Raw genomic sequence first — 16,991 nt, forward strand, 5'->3', positions numbered from 1 at the left:
TGCCAGGTTAAGAACAATGAAGTTTTTTTTATCCAACTTTTATTTAAGAGTGTGATATTATGAAGGGTTTTATTTTAAGCAAAAAATAAAAAAATCTTTATGGTATATTTCCCCCAATATATCTCTGTCTTTCATTGTGTATTCCCTTCCTTTCTCCCCTACCTGTCTAGAATGTAGAAATACTTGACTAAAGCTCTGTTAAAAAAAAAAAGTCCATGGACCTCAGGTTAGGAATACTTGGTCTAATGGAAGCCCCTTTCCTGCAAATAGAAGTAGGTAATAAGCATCATCTCCAACAGTATATATTATATGAGCGAGACGACAGGTGAGGATCAAGTTTGCTGAAATTGTACATAAGTGGCCAGAATATTGAATGGTTATCACAGCAGCTTGGAAAGGAGTTGCTTACAATGCATGCATTATTCATTCAGTTTTTCAAATGGCCCTATTCGTAGTTAGTGTTGTTAACTCAATTTTCAACACAGGTTTATGTAACTTGTCAAAGATCACACACTTCCATTTTATAGAGGGTCCACGATATGAATCTAGATAGTCTGGCTCTAGAACCCAAGGTCTTAACCAGTAAACTAAAACTGCTTAATACATTTAGAGGGCTAGCCTAGGAATAACTAGGGCTAGTTCTAACTGCTGTTTACAAGGTTATGTCCCGGCTGGCCTGGTGGCTCAGGCAGTTGGAGCTCCACGCTCCTAATGCCGAAGGCTGCGGGGTTTGATTCCCACATGGGCCAGTGGGCTCTCAACCACAAGGTTGCTGGTTCGACTCCTCGAGTCCCGCAAGGGCTGGTGGGCTCTGCCCCCTGCAACTAAGATTGAACACGGCACCTTGAGCTGAGCTGCTGCTGAGCTCCCGGATGGCTCAGTTGGTTGGAGCGCGCCCTCTCAATCACAAGGTTGTGGGTTCGACTCCTCAACTCCCGCAAGGGATGGTGGGCTGTGCCCCCTGCAACTAACAAGGGCAACTGGACCTGGAGCTGAACTGTGCCCTCCACAACTAAGATTGAAAGGACATCAACTTGACTTGGAAAAAAATCCTGGAAGTACACACTGTTCCCCAATAAAGTCTTGTTCCCCTTCCCCAATAAAATCTTAAAGAAAAAAAAAAAAGGATTATCAAAGAAAACAAATACCAAAAAACAAGTTATTTCCATAGGAAAATACATATTAAAAAATCCTTAGAAGGCAACCCTTCCATAAATTGGGACTTTCTCCATAGAGATCAGGGATTATTAAACACCCTGTAATTGCCAGTTACCCACTGTGTTAAAATAAGCAGAATTATCCAATGTGACCTCATTCTGGCTTGCTGTGCAGAGCAGAGTATGGAGGGAGTCTTCCACTTAACTCAGGTATTTGACAGGAGGGCACGTGACTTCTAATGGGCTCCGTTGAGAACTGTGAAGGGTATAAGACTTTCCCTGCTTGAAAGCTAACAAGTTGGTTTGTCTCAGTTTCATGGATGCCAGCAGAAGATATAGGAATATTGGGTCAGAGACAAAGGACTGTATTACTCATAGCACAACAGGCAGCATGAGCTTCATGTTTGCATTGGTTCCCTCTACTCCTAAGTCCCATGGTGTCAACACAGAGGTGGGCCCAAGTGGATGCTGCATATGCAGTGAATGTGTGTCACAGGGGAGGAACCCACACTTAGGAAATACCAATATTTTAAAGGGGGCTGCAAGTAAACCTGTCAAAATTCTACTCTAGAGGGAGACACTATCTTTATTATACCCATAAATAAATTTGTCTTTGGCTCCATAGGGAAACTCTATCTCCTAAGGCTGCTCACTATATGAACTTCCTGGGAAAGTTAGCCTAAAATAAAAGCTGTCAGTGTCTTTGCTCACAAGACATGCAGAAACAAGAGAAACCCACGGAGACGTGTCTCTGAACAACCTTCCAGTGCCCGCAGCTGGAATTCCCAGACAACTCCTTTAAATAGCTACAGTCCAACTCCAGACTGCCTGGCACCCAAGCAGTTCGTATTGATAAGATCCCCTCATTGATAAGGTCCTTTTCTCAGGCTCATTCTACAAAAGGAGAGCAATAAGGTGCAAGTTCCTCTACGGGAACATGGACCCACATATGTATCCAGGAGGGTGCAGTGGCACCGGCACTCTTCTCTAATGGATGACGAAAAGAAGGTGACCCATGCTTTCCCTTCTCTTGCTACCCTGGCCTTCTAAGTTTTCCTTTCCCCCAATAAAACTGATGACTGAATTCATTTGAGGCTCTGGTGCATGACAGATGAGACCCAAATGGTCTCAGTACAGTAGATAAAGAAAAATAACAAAACATCTAAGAGCTCTCAGCAGCCAGAAGGAGGAAATTAAATAGGACAGGCACCCAGCAAAACAGAATTACTAGAGGAGACAGATCACAACTTTAAAAAACAATAAAACTAGGATTTACAGAGATTCAAATAAAGCATTAGGGTGACCAACTGTCCCGATTTGCCTGGGGCTGAGGGAGTTTCAGGGACATAGGACTTCCAATGCTAAAACCAGGGAAGTCCTAGGTAAACCAGGAGAAGTTGGTTACCCTATATATGCACACCTCTTCCCATACATACAATTTCTGTAACTAGATGCCATGATTTCAAACTTAAAAATACAGTTAGATGAATTAAAGGAAAGGATGGCTACTGTTGCAGCCGGAGTTAGTATTCTGGGTGAAGGGGAAGAAATATCTCAAAGCATAATATCTCAAAAATACAGAACTCATAGGAAAAAAGAATGTTGGAGGATAGCTCTAAGAGACATAACAAGCAACAATAGAAGATCAAGGAGGAAAAAAAAACTGATGGAGAAGCATAATTAAGAAAGTAATAAACGAAAATTTCCTTGAACAAAACAAAGAGCTAAGTTTACAGATTAAAAAAGTGCACCAAGTTCCCAGTAGGTTCCATGATACTTACAGTAGGTAATTTATACATAACAGTAGATTAAATTACTGTTCAACAAATATTGATTCCCTCCTCTTTATCTAACATGAATGAGCAGATTGTACTTCCTTAACCCTTGGCTTTAAGTTGTCAGTGTGACTCACTTTGGCCAATGGACTGTTAGTGCATATGATAAAAGCAGAAGTTTGAATTATGGTGTGCATGGTGTGCTCCCTGTCCTGTGCTTCTGCTTTCTGCCATGAGGAGAGCATGCTTTGGGAGGCTCCTGATCTGAGGAGGATGAAAAAATATACCAAGATCTGCACCCAACCTAAATCTCAGAGTCAAACCCAGCCTAGATTTGTAGATGTGTGAGTGATCAATAGATGCTTATTGTTTTTTTTTAATACATCCTAAATTTATATTTGTCAGAGTGAATATTTAAAATTATTTAAAGGAAAGGGGAGACAAAGAAGACAAACTCTCGGACTCTCCTATCCATTTGAGCTCACATGTGCCAGTGGGATGGGCATACCTAAATGAGAGGCAGGAGCGTGTGTGGTGGCTATAGCCTCTGAATTCGCAAGATTTACACCTTCTGAAAAGTTGGGGAGCCTTGGTAATATGGGAGCCCCTCACTATAGAAATTTTAAGTCTCCTTTTCCCTAGTTTCTTAGCTCTTTAGCCCCTGTTGATTACTCTTCTAATCAGTTTCTGAATCCAAGACTAAAGATTGCTCCTCAGAATGTCTCTCATCCCTGCTTCAGACAACTACTTAAAAGCCTGTGACTTCCCAACATCCCCCAAGCCATTCCAGACACCTCCCCCACCCAGGCCAGTATTCTTTTTGATTGTAATCATTGAAGCCTAATGTTCTTTCCAACCCATTTTGGGCCCAGCTCCTAGACAACTGAGGCCACCTAAATGACTGAATTGCCACAGGCTCTATAGAGCTAACAGATTTAGTCATTAAAATCAATTTTTCCTCATTCAGGGGCCTTGGGGATACAGAGGATACCCCAGCAAGATTGCCAGTGGCAACCAAAGAAGCCAATGTGGTCTTCCAGGTGGATCTCGAGATCCTTTCCTCTCATCTGAGATCAGATAGGGTGAGAGTTCCGTGAATCCCCCAGTAGGTAAGGACAGCTCTACTCCCCTGCCCAGCAGGAAGCAGATACAGAGAAGACCTTCTGTCCCTCAACTTCCCATAGAGATTTTATAGGGATCACATCTCTCAAGGGGAAAACAAGGCAGGCAGTTAGAGATAGACATCGGGTCTCTGCATTACCACCCAAAAGACCTCCCCTCTCTGTCCAAAACTTCCCCTTCTCACTGTAATTATCTACCCCTGTGAGGAAACAAATGGGTACAAAATACCCAACTAGATTAGACCAGTCACTCACACCTGTGCAGTAAAGGCCACAATGGCCTTTGTTTCACTTGCGCCTCATTATACCATCATTATAATATCATACATATGCCAGGAAGTTCATTATAACACACTGAATTCTAGGAAAGAACATGCGGAGTCTAAAAAGATGAGGTAATAGCCTCTTGTCAATCACAGGTGTCAATCAAGTGGTCTCACACCCGGAAAGGAACAGCCCATTCTAGAGAAAAAGGGGTAAAAACTCCAAGTTCTCCCCAGTCAGGCCCTTTTTTGAGCCTGGGCCCTTGGCCCTTTGGCCCCCCCCCTTTTTTTTTTTTTGAGCCTCCTTTTGCTCAGCCCGCTCCACACATTTTGTAGTGTACTATCCCTTTTAATAGTGGCCCTTGAGCCACTGCTTTCTGCTCGGGCCACTTCTATTTCTTTAAAGTGTACCTTTTCTTCTAATAAACTGCTTTTTCACCACTTTATCTCAGTATCTCGTTCAATTCTTTGCTCCAGACGCCAAGAACCTGGACACCGGAGGAGAACATTAGGATGCAGATCCCCGCTGCACAGCTCCTCCGAGAACATCTGCATCTGTGGCTGCTTCTCTTTGCTCAGCTCTCCCCACTCACCCTTCAAAACAAAACTGAAAACGCGCCTTCGAGAGGGAGAGCCCCAGGAAGGGCGCAGAGAGAGCACCTGGCGAAGAGGGGCTGGCAATCCTCGGGAACAAGGCTGGGGTCTGTCATGCAGGGTGTCATGCGGGGTCTCTGGTCCCACTCCCTGCATAAAAACATAGGATATGGTGAGGCCAAAAAGGAACACCCATGGAGCCATAGATAGGGGAGTCATACCACTATATTCTCGCTGGCTGCTGGGGGTGAGACACATGCAGTAGGATCCACTGGATCGTAGTGCGCCATTCACTTTTTTCTGCCTGCCAACCAACCAACCAATCAACACAGCCCAGGCAGTTACATCAGTAGCCAATTGGCTAACAGTTACAGCTGACGGCCAACCAATCACAGTTGATATTCATTCACTACCTGAGCCAGTACCTCCCCAAGCCAGTACCTCCCCAAACCAGGCCGAGAGACTGCTCTCTGGGACTCTGTCCCACAGGTCCCTGCCGGGCTCCCTTGCCCTACTGCTTTTCAGGGGCTCCATTGACCATAAGTCCGTACAGGCCGCCACCGTAGGTCAGCTCCTTGTAATACAGCAGTGGCGGCTGCGGAGCAGTCACACACGAGATCGCTGAAGGCTCAGGCCACGGGCGGGTGGAAATCGAATGTGGGCACCTGGCCGGCGGTGGAGTAGGGAGCCATGAAGACCAAGACGCTGCGGAGGAGGTGAGGCACAGGGGGCTGAGGCCGAGAGGCGCATCCGGCGGGTAGGCACCCGCGTCAGCGCCGAAGTGACTGGCGTTGGGCTGCGGTGAGAAGGCCGAGCGGCTGCTCAGCGAGCCCAGCGCCCCAAGAGCCATGGCACTGGCCAGCAAAGGTCTGTGGTGCAGGGATGCAGCGGGCCAACCTGCAGCACGCAGGCAGGCTGCCACCCCCTTCCCCGCCCCTCACTCCTACCCCATCCCCCGCGTACTGGGGTGTCGACACAGCCTGGGCACCAGTCCTCTGCAGCTGCTACTGCACCCACCGCGGCCTTATCAGGGAGTGCGGCAGGTCTGAGGTTGAGGCCAGCTGCCAGGACCCCAAAGTAGTGGTTCAGCACTTGCTCGATGGCCTGCACTATGTCACCACTGCAGCCCTGCAACACCAGCTCCAGGATGCCCCACCAGTGGCCCGGGAAGACGCGCATCAAGATGTCCAGCGGTGTCCGCTGCCGTGGACCCGGGCCTCCTCCCAGCCCTGGTGCGGGCACGGCCTCACCATCTTGTCCGATTCCAAACTGGATTCTGAGCCCAGAGGGCTGGCCGGACCTGTGCTGTTGTCCTCACCACCACCTCCGGGGCCAGCGCTGCCCGGGTAGGTGCTACCTGCCTCCTTGGAGGCCCAGCACAGGTGTGACCCTGAAAAGGACTTGCCGTTGCCATTCTCAGAGCCCGAGCCCAGCCGCACCTCCAGAGACCATATCCCTGGACCGAGTAATCTGCACTGTCCGGTGATAAGGGCTTCCCTAGTGACGGTAGTGGGCTGCCCGGGAGGACTGCCTGAAGCAGCATCTTGGTTAACAGGTAAAACTTCTGTAACTTGACCTCTGAGCTCCCGGTGTCCACTGCGCGGCCTCTGGTCCCCGCTGGCGCTGCGGCTCCGAGCCACCCCACCCCCACCCAGCCATTGGGTGGCACACACAGAGTCGAAGACCCTGGAGGCAGGTTGTGGAGGGAGGATGCAGTTGGTGGTGGCCAGTGCCAGACCCTCCGGAGTACCGTACAGCAGCTGTAGCTCCCACGCCTCCTTCTCTTCCTGCGCCTGTTGCCTCACGCAGTGGTTGCGGTAGCACACACACTTGGGGGTCCGCGGGTACCTATCTGTGGCTGGCAACAACAGTGGCGGCGCCCGCTGGTAGCCAGCCCCCCACCACACTCACGGGTAGTGAAGCAGCCGCCTCCCAGATGCTTACTGTTTAATGCCAATGAGATAATTGTGGTAGTTTGTTACATAGCATTATTGTGACAACAGCTGATATACATACTTAGGCAAACCTTGGTCAAATTCTCAATCTCGAATGAAAAATAAATCTCAAGTTTCCAATCAGAAAGAATAAGTTATCTACAAATGAAAAGTAACATGAGTATTGGACTTCTTTTATACAAAACTAGAAGTCCTAGAAGCTAGAAGACGATACTGAACGTAAAGGACTGTGACCCAAGAATCCCATACCCAGCCAGTATTTCATTCATCTATCAGCGTGAAAAAGAAAATATTTTTTATTTTTTAAGAATTGAAAAAATTTTAACAACCACATGACCTATTGTGAGAAAAATACTCAAGAAATCATTCTTACCAAGTAACAAATGAATAAAAACAGAGGCCTCAAGTACGGAAGTTTAAATTAAGCAGATAATGCTTGTATTTTAAAAAATATGTAATATGGAGTTACAGTTGTGTTCTCTGAGTTCCTATATCCCTGCCAGCGCCTCCCGGATGTCCTCCCAGGACTGCAACCCAACCGCCGCCAGTGTTGCCACAGCCAGTGAAGGAGCCAAGCCTAGCAGAGGCACCGCCCGGAGCCTCATGGGCAAGAGGTTACAGCAAGAGCCAATGACCCTCATAATGTCTGGCGACAAAGGAATTTCTGCCTTCCCTGAATCAGATAACCTTTTAAAATGGGGGTGGAGGGGGCATCCATGGAGCAGCTGGTCACAGTATATGAAGACCTGAGGTAGAAGATCTCCCTAGAGTTCCACAGTGACTACCCTTACAATGTGCCCACAGTGAAGTTTCTCATGCCCTGCTATCACCCCAACGTGGACACCCAGGGTAACATCTGCCTGGATATCCTGAATGACAAGTGGTCTGCCCTGTATGAAGTCAGGACCATCCTGCTCTCCATCCAGAGCTTGCTAAGAGAACCCAACATTGATAGACCATTGCCAAGCTCTGGAAAAACCCCACAGCCTTTAAGAAGAAACCTTCGCAAAGCAGGTCTCCAGCCAAGAGCCCTGACCCGGGCTGTCCAGCCTCTCTCATTGTGCTATCTTTTTTTTTTCCTTAGATGGTCTGTCCTTGATTTCTGTATAGGACTCTGTATCTTCAGCTGTGGTGTCATATTTGTTTAGTTTCTGTTTTTAAATTAAGTCTCTAGTTAAGCCCCTGTACTGAATATATTAAATACATCTTGGGTTTTTTTGTTGTTTTTTTTACAAAAATATATACTTATGTAGTTTCATCTAAAACAATCATAAATGAATGTCTTGGAATATGTAATATGAGCACTAGATAAGGATTCTTAAAATAAATGAGGTTGTTGCAAAGGCAATTTTAATACTAATCTAGAACTAAATTAGTTGAAAAACCTAGGCATTGGATGTGGTGAGCATGGAGGTGGAGTAGGGAAAGAGCATTTGAAACTTCTCAACTAGGGCGAGAAGGGGAAGGGAAATGCGAACAGTCTAATCATCTCATCTTATTGGGGTAGGGGACACAAAGAAAAAGACTGTCTTGGGAGAAAATAGTTGAGGTGGCTTATTTTCAAATAACGATAACAAAATATGCAATTGATTAAGAATACCAGAGAATAGCTCTCGCCACGTCGCTGGTGCCTGGGCAGTTCGCACCTCCTCAGTTCTCTCCCAGCCAAAGCCCTAAACCCAGGGGACTAGAGCCAGAAGCAGTGACTGTGTTCTGAGGCACGCTGACAGCCCTCGACTACCACAACCCTGCTGGCTTCAACTACAAAGATGAAACTTTATTGTTTGGCTTGAAGACCAGAAAATCAGACACTACAAGATTGAAGGCAGAGGTTAATTTAAGAAACATCCACAACAGTGACTGGCCCCAGTTCTTTGAAAAGTATCTCAGAGATGTTCATTGTCCTTTCAAGATTCAAGATCAACAAGACACAATTGATTGGTTTCTTGGTTTAGCCGTTAGACTTGAGTATGGAGATAATGCTGAAAAATACAAGGACTTCGTACCTGATAATACAAGAAATGCTGACAATGCAGCTAAAAATGCAGAGCCATTGATCAATTTGGATGTAAATAATTCTGATTTTAAGGCTGGTGTTAATGGCTTTGGCTAACCTTCAGATTCAGCCTCAGGATGATTACCTGGTAATGCTGAAGGCAATTCACATTTTGCAAAAGCAAATCAAACAAAAGAGGGCTTGCCTATTGCGTTAGACAAGCATATTCTTGGTTTTGGCACAGGAGATGCAGTTCTTAATGAAGCTGCTCAAATTCTGCGATTGCTGCATAGAGAAGAGCTCAGAGAGCTACAGGCAAAAGTTAATGAAGCCATAGTAGCTGTTCAGGCAATTATTGCCGATCCAAAGACAGACCACAGACTGGGGAAAGCTGGAAGATGAACACTTTAGGATTTTAGCCTCTCACCTACTTAGTACAATTGGGAACCATGTACACTCTGGCATGTGTTTGGAAATCAAATGTCACATTTTCGGGGGAAGAGTCCCAGAAAATTTACTATGTTCTAGAGATTTATCATCATTGCTTTTTCTTTTTTCTTTTTTTTTTTTTTTTAGATTGAACCACATAAAATCGCCATTTTTTATTTTTTATTTTATTTTATTTTATTTTATTTTTTTATTTATTTTTGTTTTTTTTAAATTTATTGGGGTGACAATTGTTAGTAAAATTACATAGATTTCAGGTGTGCAATTCTGTATCACATCATCTATAAATTACATTTTGTGTTCACCACCCAGAGTCAGTTCTCCTTCCATCACCACATATCATTGCTTTTTCTTTAATAAATTTTGGGAAAGTGAAAAAAAAAAGAATACCAGAGAATAGTAAGTTGCCATTAAAAGAATGGAAAAGTACAATGGAATGTCCATATTAGTAAGAACAAAAAAAATAGGATAGCGACTTAATAAAAGTAGCAAAAATAAGGAAAAAGTGGGTGGCCGGTTTGCTCAGTGGTTAGAATGCGGTGCTCATAACACCAAGGTTGCCGGTTCAAGTCCCACATGGACCAGTGAGCTGCACCTTCCACAACTAGAGTGAAAACAATGATTTGACTTGGAGCTGAGCTGCGCCCTCCACAATGAGATTGAAAACAACAACTTGACTTGGAGCTGATGGGTCCTGGAAAAATACTGTTCCCCAATATTCCCCCAAATAAATAAATAAATAAATAAATAAATAAATAAATAAGGTAAAAGAAGAACCATAAAAGTAAAATGATACAGCATAAATAAAATATAGAAGGAATAAAATCAAGTACAGTTATGCACTGTATAACGATGTTTCTGTCAATGATGGACCACATACACAATGGTAGTCCCATCAGATTATACTGTATAGCCTAGGTGTGTAGTAGATTATACCACTTAGGTTGTGTAAGTACATTCTATAATGTTCGCACGAGGAAATCGCCTAATGACACATTTCCCTACATTTCCCTGTCATTAAGCAATGCATGTCTATATATCAGTCTTACATGATAATTTATAAGAAACAAAGAGCTAGCAGGTTGATATCATGAAAAACAGAAATGGCACTATTATTATCAGGAAAGGAGGAATTGAAGATGAAAGAACCTACAAGAGACTGAAGAGGGATGCTGTGCAATAACAGAAGGTACAATTTAAAAAGCAAGTGTCAAAAACTGATTATGTCTCCACAATATAGCAGCTAACTATAAGAGGTGTGATCAAAAAATACAGTGAATGTTTAAATGTAAAAAAATTATTACAGTAAAAGACACATTGCCATTAATCCCCCTCAAAATACTCCCTCACACTTATCCCATTGTTTTTGCCACTTTCTGAAGCAGATCTGAAAGTCCTCTTTCATGTCTTTAGTTGTGCTGTCGTGGCTGCCTCACTGTCCTGAATCATTTTGACTTTGGGGAAGAGGCAGAAGTCGCACGGTGCCAGATCCAGTGACTAAGGTGAATGAGGACACACCATAATGTTTTTATTTGACAGAAATTGCCATACCAGAAGTGATGTGTAACACGGGGTGTTGTCCTGATGGAGGATAAAATAAAGATACTCACAAAAGAAGACTTCCAGAACTGCCACAGAAAGTGGCAAGAGCAATGGGATAAGTGTGTTTGAAACAAGGGGGAATATTTTGAGGGGGATTAATGGCAATGTGTCTTTTACTGTAATAATTCTTTTTAAATTTAAACATTCACCATATTTTTTGATCATACCTCATAAAATGAAAGCCTAGGATTGAATCTTGAAAGATGCCAGAATTTATGGATTGGGAAGAAAATAAGCTGGAATGGGCTTTTGAGAAGGAGTGGTCAAGGAAGAAGAGAGAGAGCAGGAAGGTGTGTGATGATAATTTCTGGAAGTCCCAACCAAAATACAAGTAAAGGTGACCCCAACAACAGTGGTCAGACAGACTCTCCACTCAGGGCCAGCTCCAGGATCAGAAAAGACAGAACCTGGCTGACCATACTCCCTTTCCCACAGGCAGCCATTTCACAAAGCCCACCTTTCTCCTGTATCTGCAATTTGTAACAGATTGTAATTGAGATGCACAGTGCACAATTAAGTTCTTTTATCTAACTGTGAGTTTTGTAGGCTTGAAGTGTTGTTAAGAAAGGAGCGGCTGCCCCAATGTATGGGTGACACTGTGGAACACACCAGTATGTAGAAATAAAAAGAGGGTGCCCATTATTTCCCATTAAAAGAGGCATTTAACTTCCTGATACTTAAAAAGTCAGCCCATGTTAAGACAATGTAATATTTCTGACCCACTAAAGATCCCCTTTTCTATTGACTAATCAGAGATCTATACTTATTATCAAATTTTAGCAATAATTTTAGGGAATGTTTTTCTAATATCTATAGGAAATATAACTGTTTGATATTGGCAAATACAGGTTAAATCCCATTTCTGTGCCATAAGCTGTGCAGAACTTGCATTTTTCAGTTACAGTGATCTGTGGCAACTAGTAAATTCTCTAAACAACACTCTCATTCCGCCCCTCTTCACACACACACACACACACACACACACACACACACAGAGAGAGAGAGAGAGAGAGAGAGAGAGAGGAGAGAGAGAGAGAGAGAGGAGAGAGAGAGAGAGGCTCTTTTTTCTGGAACAGGCAGTAAATTATGAAAGAAAAATAATGCACTGCACACACTACAGATCTGATCAAGATACCATTTACCTTGGATTTCTACCTCTTCCTAGTCTTCAAGCTGTTGCTGGCATTTCCAATATGTTAGGGAATTGGGGCAGGAGGATAAAATGTAGCTGACCAGGTTTGAACAGGAGGCAGGAAGTGAAAGGGCAGTTGATGTCCCAAACACCTCTTGCCCTGTTTGGGAGCACTGGGGAGATGTTATGAAAGGTTACAAACTTACAACTAGAAGATGAAGAAGTTCTGGAGATCTCATACACAGCATCATGATTATAGTCAATAGCCCTGTATTGTAGACTTCAAAATTGCTAAGAGACTAGATCTTAAATGTTTTCACCACAAAAAATAAATGATAATTATGTGATGTGATGGAGGTATTAGCCAAAGCTACTGTGGCAATCATATTGCAATATATAAATGCATCAAATAAACACATACATCTTAAACTTACACATTATGTCAATTTTATCTCAATTTTTAAAACAAAGTTTTAAAAAAACTTTCACTGAGAACATTTGAAAATGGCTAATAGCATCCACTTGGAATTTACCTTGAAACAAATATAATCAAAATCTACAGCCCTGCTACCCAAAGCGTGGTTTCCTAACCAGCAGCATTGGCAGGCCAAGGGCTCCTGTTAGAAATGCAGACTCTCAGACTTCATCCCAGACCTGCTAAGTCAGAATCTGCATTTTGCCAAGGCCCCCAGTAAGTTTGTGAAGTGCCGCTATGGAAAACCTGGAGAACTAACAAAGAGCAGAGTCCCAGGCTTGCTCAGGCAAGCTTGACCTCTGTATTTTTAACAAGTTCCTCAGGTGACTCTGATGCCAGCCAAAATTTGAGCACCACTGCACGAGAGCTGTGCTGTTCAATACAGTAGCCATTAGCCACATATGGCTATTTACATTTAAACTTAAATTACTTAAAATTGAACAAGATTGTGGGGCGGCCGGATGGCTCAGTTGGTTAGAGCGTAAGCTCTCAACAACAAGGTTGCCGGTTCAATTCCCACATGGGATGGTGGGCTGCGTCCCCTGCAACTAAAGATTGAAAATGGCAACTGGACTTGGAGCTGAGCTGCGCCCTCCACAACTAGATTGAAGAACAATGACTTGGAGCTGATGGGCCCTGGAGAAACGCACTGTTCCCCAACATTCCCCAACAAAAATTAAAAAAATAATTGAACAAGATTAAAAATTCAGTCATGCTAGCCACATTTCAGGGCTCAAATGAGAGCCACATGTGGCTAGTGGCCAGTCTGTTGGACGACGCAGGTATAACATTTCCATCATTGCAGAAAGTTCTGTTGGACAGCAGCGGACTGGTTCATTCTCAATCTTGGCTACATATTAGAATCATTGGCCATAGTTTTTTTGTTAATTTGTTTTCAATTTTAATACACACTGCTGATTTTAGGCCTCATCCTACAGGCATTTTATCTTCATAGAAACTTGACCTAGCGTTTTCTAGTAAGAAAAACACTAGGCAAATGAAGATTTTGATCTCAATAAAACCTCACACATTTCATGCTCAGATAATCATGTGAGATGTTGTCATTGAAGTTTGCTGAACTCCAGGCTATGGGGCCAGGTTCTACATAGGTAACTTTGTCAATGCAACACTTGCTTCATTTTTCCTTTCATTAGTTGAAAAGATGACATTGGAACAGTAAGAAAAACTTTAAAAGATTTTACACAACTATTATGTTATTTCCCTGGTACAGTCATTTTTGTTCAGGGTCTTTACCCTCTAGTCCTTGCATAGAGAATTGGAGTTTTCACAGGCCACCCCCAGCCTGGTTGTTCAATAGGTTTACAACTATAAAACTGGATCTCTCTTCATCAGTCCCCCCACCCCCAACCTACAGAATATACAGAAATATCATCTCCAAATGCCTGCTTTCTAGATGCTTGGGAGATTCTGGCTTGTCCCACATATATTGTTATGCAAAGATATCGCACCTCCTTCAGCTTTTGCTCCTACAAGGACAGTGGTGCCCCAGGGACCCAGGTTACTACAGTGGTGTCCTTTGCTTCTTCTGACTCATAGCCATGCCTCCATTTCACACTTAAGAATCTCCAACAGTCACTCAACTAGGTTACATTCATAGAGTGGCTCTTCACGGTAGAGCCCTTTTTGCTATAGCTCCTTGTTCCAGCAAGAGCCCTGGAAAGATGTACTTGACATTGGACTACAGTAATACTGTCCACCACCCTCAGTGGATGCCTAAAACCGCTGATAGTACTAAACCCCCTATATATTACTGTGTTTTCCCGAAAATAAGACCTAACCGGACAATCAGCTCTAATGCGTCTTTTGGAGCAGAAATTAATATAAGACCCAGTCTTATTTTACTATATTATTTTATATTATATTAATTTTTGCTCCAAAAGCGCATTAGAGCTCATTGTCCGGCTAGGTCTTATTTTTGGGGAAACACGGTATGTGACTGATGGGTGGTAGCATCTGCATTGTGGAGATGGGGGCAAAAGGGATGATTCATGTCCTGGGCTGGACAGCATGAGTTTTCATCATGCTACTCAGATTAGTGCACAATTTAAAACATTAAATTATTTTTGGAATTTTCCATTTAATTTTTCAGACTGTGGTTGACTGTGGTTAACTGAAATCTTGGAAAGCAAAACCACAGATAAGGGGGGATTGCTGTATATACACAGGAACCCCCCTAATCAACCATTCCCTAAGTGTGTGCATTTGGACTTTCCCTCTTTTGGGTGTTAGTAAGGGTAGCCATTATTCTCAATGGGGCTCAGTCTAGTGGCCCTACATGGCTAACCACTGTCCTTATTAGAGCCAGGATTAGGGTGAGGCAAGTGAGGTGCTCGCTCTCAGAGTTGTGAAAGTGCAGGGTCGAACCTTCCCTTAAAATTTAGATACCGTGTTCATCATGGATTATTTTTTTGGCCTTAATTCTTATTTTTAAAACTATCATATTAAAATATTTTTATCTTGCTTACTGAAGTCTTTTTGTTTGTTTGGCACTCAACTTGGTGCAAGTGCCTCATTCACCTCACCCTATTCCCAAACCCCGGTTCTTTCCATCAGGTTCCTTTGTCCGTCATTCAAATAGAACTTTAATGGTCCTACTGCTCATGACATCAAGTCATACCTAGTAAATCCCTCCCAGTACCCAGGTTAGGCCCTGAGCTACACATAGGATTGCTACCTTGTTGTAATCATGCTATTCACCATTTTTTAAATTATGTTTAGTTTTCATAAACAATTTTCCTTGTTTCTAGGTGCCTTAATTGCATCTTTTAACAGCTACAAGAGAGTTCACTTGGCTGATACACTATACTTACGAGTAACTATTCTATTATTGGATATTCAGGTTAGTTTCCATTTCTCATTCATTAATGAGTTTTTAGGTCTGCAAAGTTGCTCAGTGTTCAGGAGGTAGAGGCCTAAGTGAGATAAATTGCTCTGCCTAATAAAGTGGGAGGCTTTTTTTATGTCATTTTGGAGTTTGGGTGTTTGGGGATTTTTTTGTTTGTTTTCTGGTGGGCTGCAGAGAAGAGAAAGAATTAAGTAGGACGGTGCTGTGGGCTTGGTCCTGGAGTTGGTGACTGGCTTCAGTGAGATGATCATGGCAGCTCGGACTGGTCAGAGGGCCCTGAGAAAGGTGGTCTCAATCTCGGGTTGTCGTCCAAAGTCGATGACAGCAGCTGAAGCCCCCAATCCGGCACAGGGGCCTGTGCGGAACGTCAGATATTTAGCTTCCTGTGGTATACTGATGAGCAGAACTCTTCCACCAAATACTTCAGTGTTGCCTAAGGAGATAGATGCAAGAACTTTCTTCAAAGTAGCTGCACCATTAATAAACAAAATAAAAGAATATTCAGAGAGGAGAATTATAGGATACTCTATGCAGGAAATGTATGATGTCGTATCAGGAATGGAGGATTACAAGCATTTTGTTCCGTGGTGCAAAAAATCAGATATAATATCAAAGAGATCTGGATGCTACAAAACACGATTAGAAATTGGGTTTCCACCTGTGTTGGAGCGCTATACATCAGTAGTAACCTTGGTGAAACCACACTTGGTAAAGGCATCCTATACCGATGAGAAGCTTTTCAATCATTTGGAGACTGTTTGGCGTTTTAGCCCAGGTCTTCCTGGCTACCCGAGAACTTGTATCTTGGATTTTGCAATTTCTTTTGAATTTCGCTCACTTCTGCACTCTCAGCTTGCCACATTATTTTTCGATGAAGTTGTAAAGCAGATGGTAGCTGCCTTTGAAAGAAGAGCATGTAAGCTGTATTGTCCAGAAACAAGTATACCTCGGGAATTAATGCTTCATGAAGTTCATCATACGTACAGAGAAAAAATAACTGGAACTGGTCACCTACTTGTAATTTTAGTTTATTCACTTTTAGAACATGGTTTTATCATTTGTTTTCAGAAGTCAGAAAGCACTTGTTCAACCCAGCTTTGATGATTAACCTACACCATTGAAAATTTGCACTGGGAATATGGAACTACGTGTACATAGAATTCAATCAAGTATAATTCAAACTAATGTGTACAGTAGCATATTTACAATAATGGACGTCATCACTATTGTTAGAATACCGACATCACTCTTCTGAGCAAAAACTGAAACTGTAAATATAAACCTTTTAGTTTCATTACCTGAAAGAGGTTAGTTGAGATACTCACCCAGTATATATTATGTTAACCATATCACGTTTAAGTTATTAAATTCAGACTATTTATAACTTATTGTCATAGGCCGGCCTCATGGGTTAGGATATTTGAGTAATCATCAGATACTTACAGTAAAAACTTTGACTTAAAAATACTATAATGAAAGTTCCCTGGCACTTTTCTAATTTTCAAATTGTTCTTATGGGAAGTGGTAGGTAATTCAATGCTATAGTGAACTTAGCTGCCTGGTAAACAGTGAATACTTGTTCATTTTTTTGGTGAGTGGTCCAGAGCT

At 43.0% G+C, this 16,991-nt stretch overlaps 1 protein-coding gene and 3 pseudogenes across 1 annotated transcript; 3 read left to right on the plus strand and 1 right to left on the minus strand.

Moving 5' to 3' along the window:
• Nucleotides 1-5,421: 5,421 nt before the first annotated feature.
• LOC117020222 (doublesex- and mab-3-related transcription factor A2-like) lies at nucleotides 5,422-7,130 on the minus strand (annotated as a pseudogene).
• Nucleotides 7,131-7,378: 248 nt separating this feature from the next.
• LOC117029949 (ubiquitin-conjugating enzyme E2 C-like) lies at nucleotides 7,379-7,900 on the plus strand (annotated as a pseudogene).
• Nucleotides 7,901-8,272: 372 nt separating this feature from the next.
• On the plus strand, nucleotides 8,273-9,263 carry LOC117020227 (RNA transcription, translation and transport factor protein-like; annotated as a pseudogene).
• Nucleotides 9,264-15,626: 6,363 nt separating this feature from the next.
• LOC117020234 (coenzyme Q-binding protein COQ10 homolog B, mitochondrial-like) lies at nucleotides 15,627-16,484 on the plus strand. The gene has a single exon (XM_033102575.1). The coding sequence runs from the start codon at nucleotides 15,627-15,629 to the stop codon at nucleotides 16,482-16,484; it is 858 nt and encodes a 285-aa protein (XP_032958466.1).
• Nucleotides 16,485-16,991: the final 507 nt, after the last annotated feature.

The sequence above is a fragment of the Rhinolophus ferrumequinum genome, chromosome X (assembly GCF_004115265.2).
Source record: "Rhinolophus ferrumequinum isolate MPI-CBG mRhiFer1 chromosome X, mRhiFer1_v1.p, whole genome shotgun sequence".
In the NCBI taxonomy this organism is placed as follows: domain Eukaryota; kingdom Metazoa; phylum Chordata; class Mammalia; order Chiroptera; family Rhinolophidae; genus Rhinolophus; species Rhinolophus ferrumequinum.

Excerpts from the sequence above, each read along its gene's own strand:
- LOC117020234 (XM_033102575.1), top strand. The coding sequence starts at position 15,627 with ATGATCATGGCAGCTCGGACTGGTCAGAGGGCCCTGAGAAAGGTGGTC.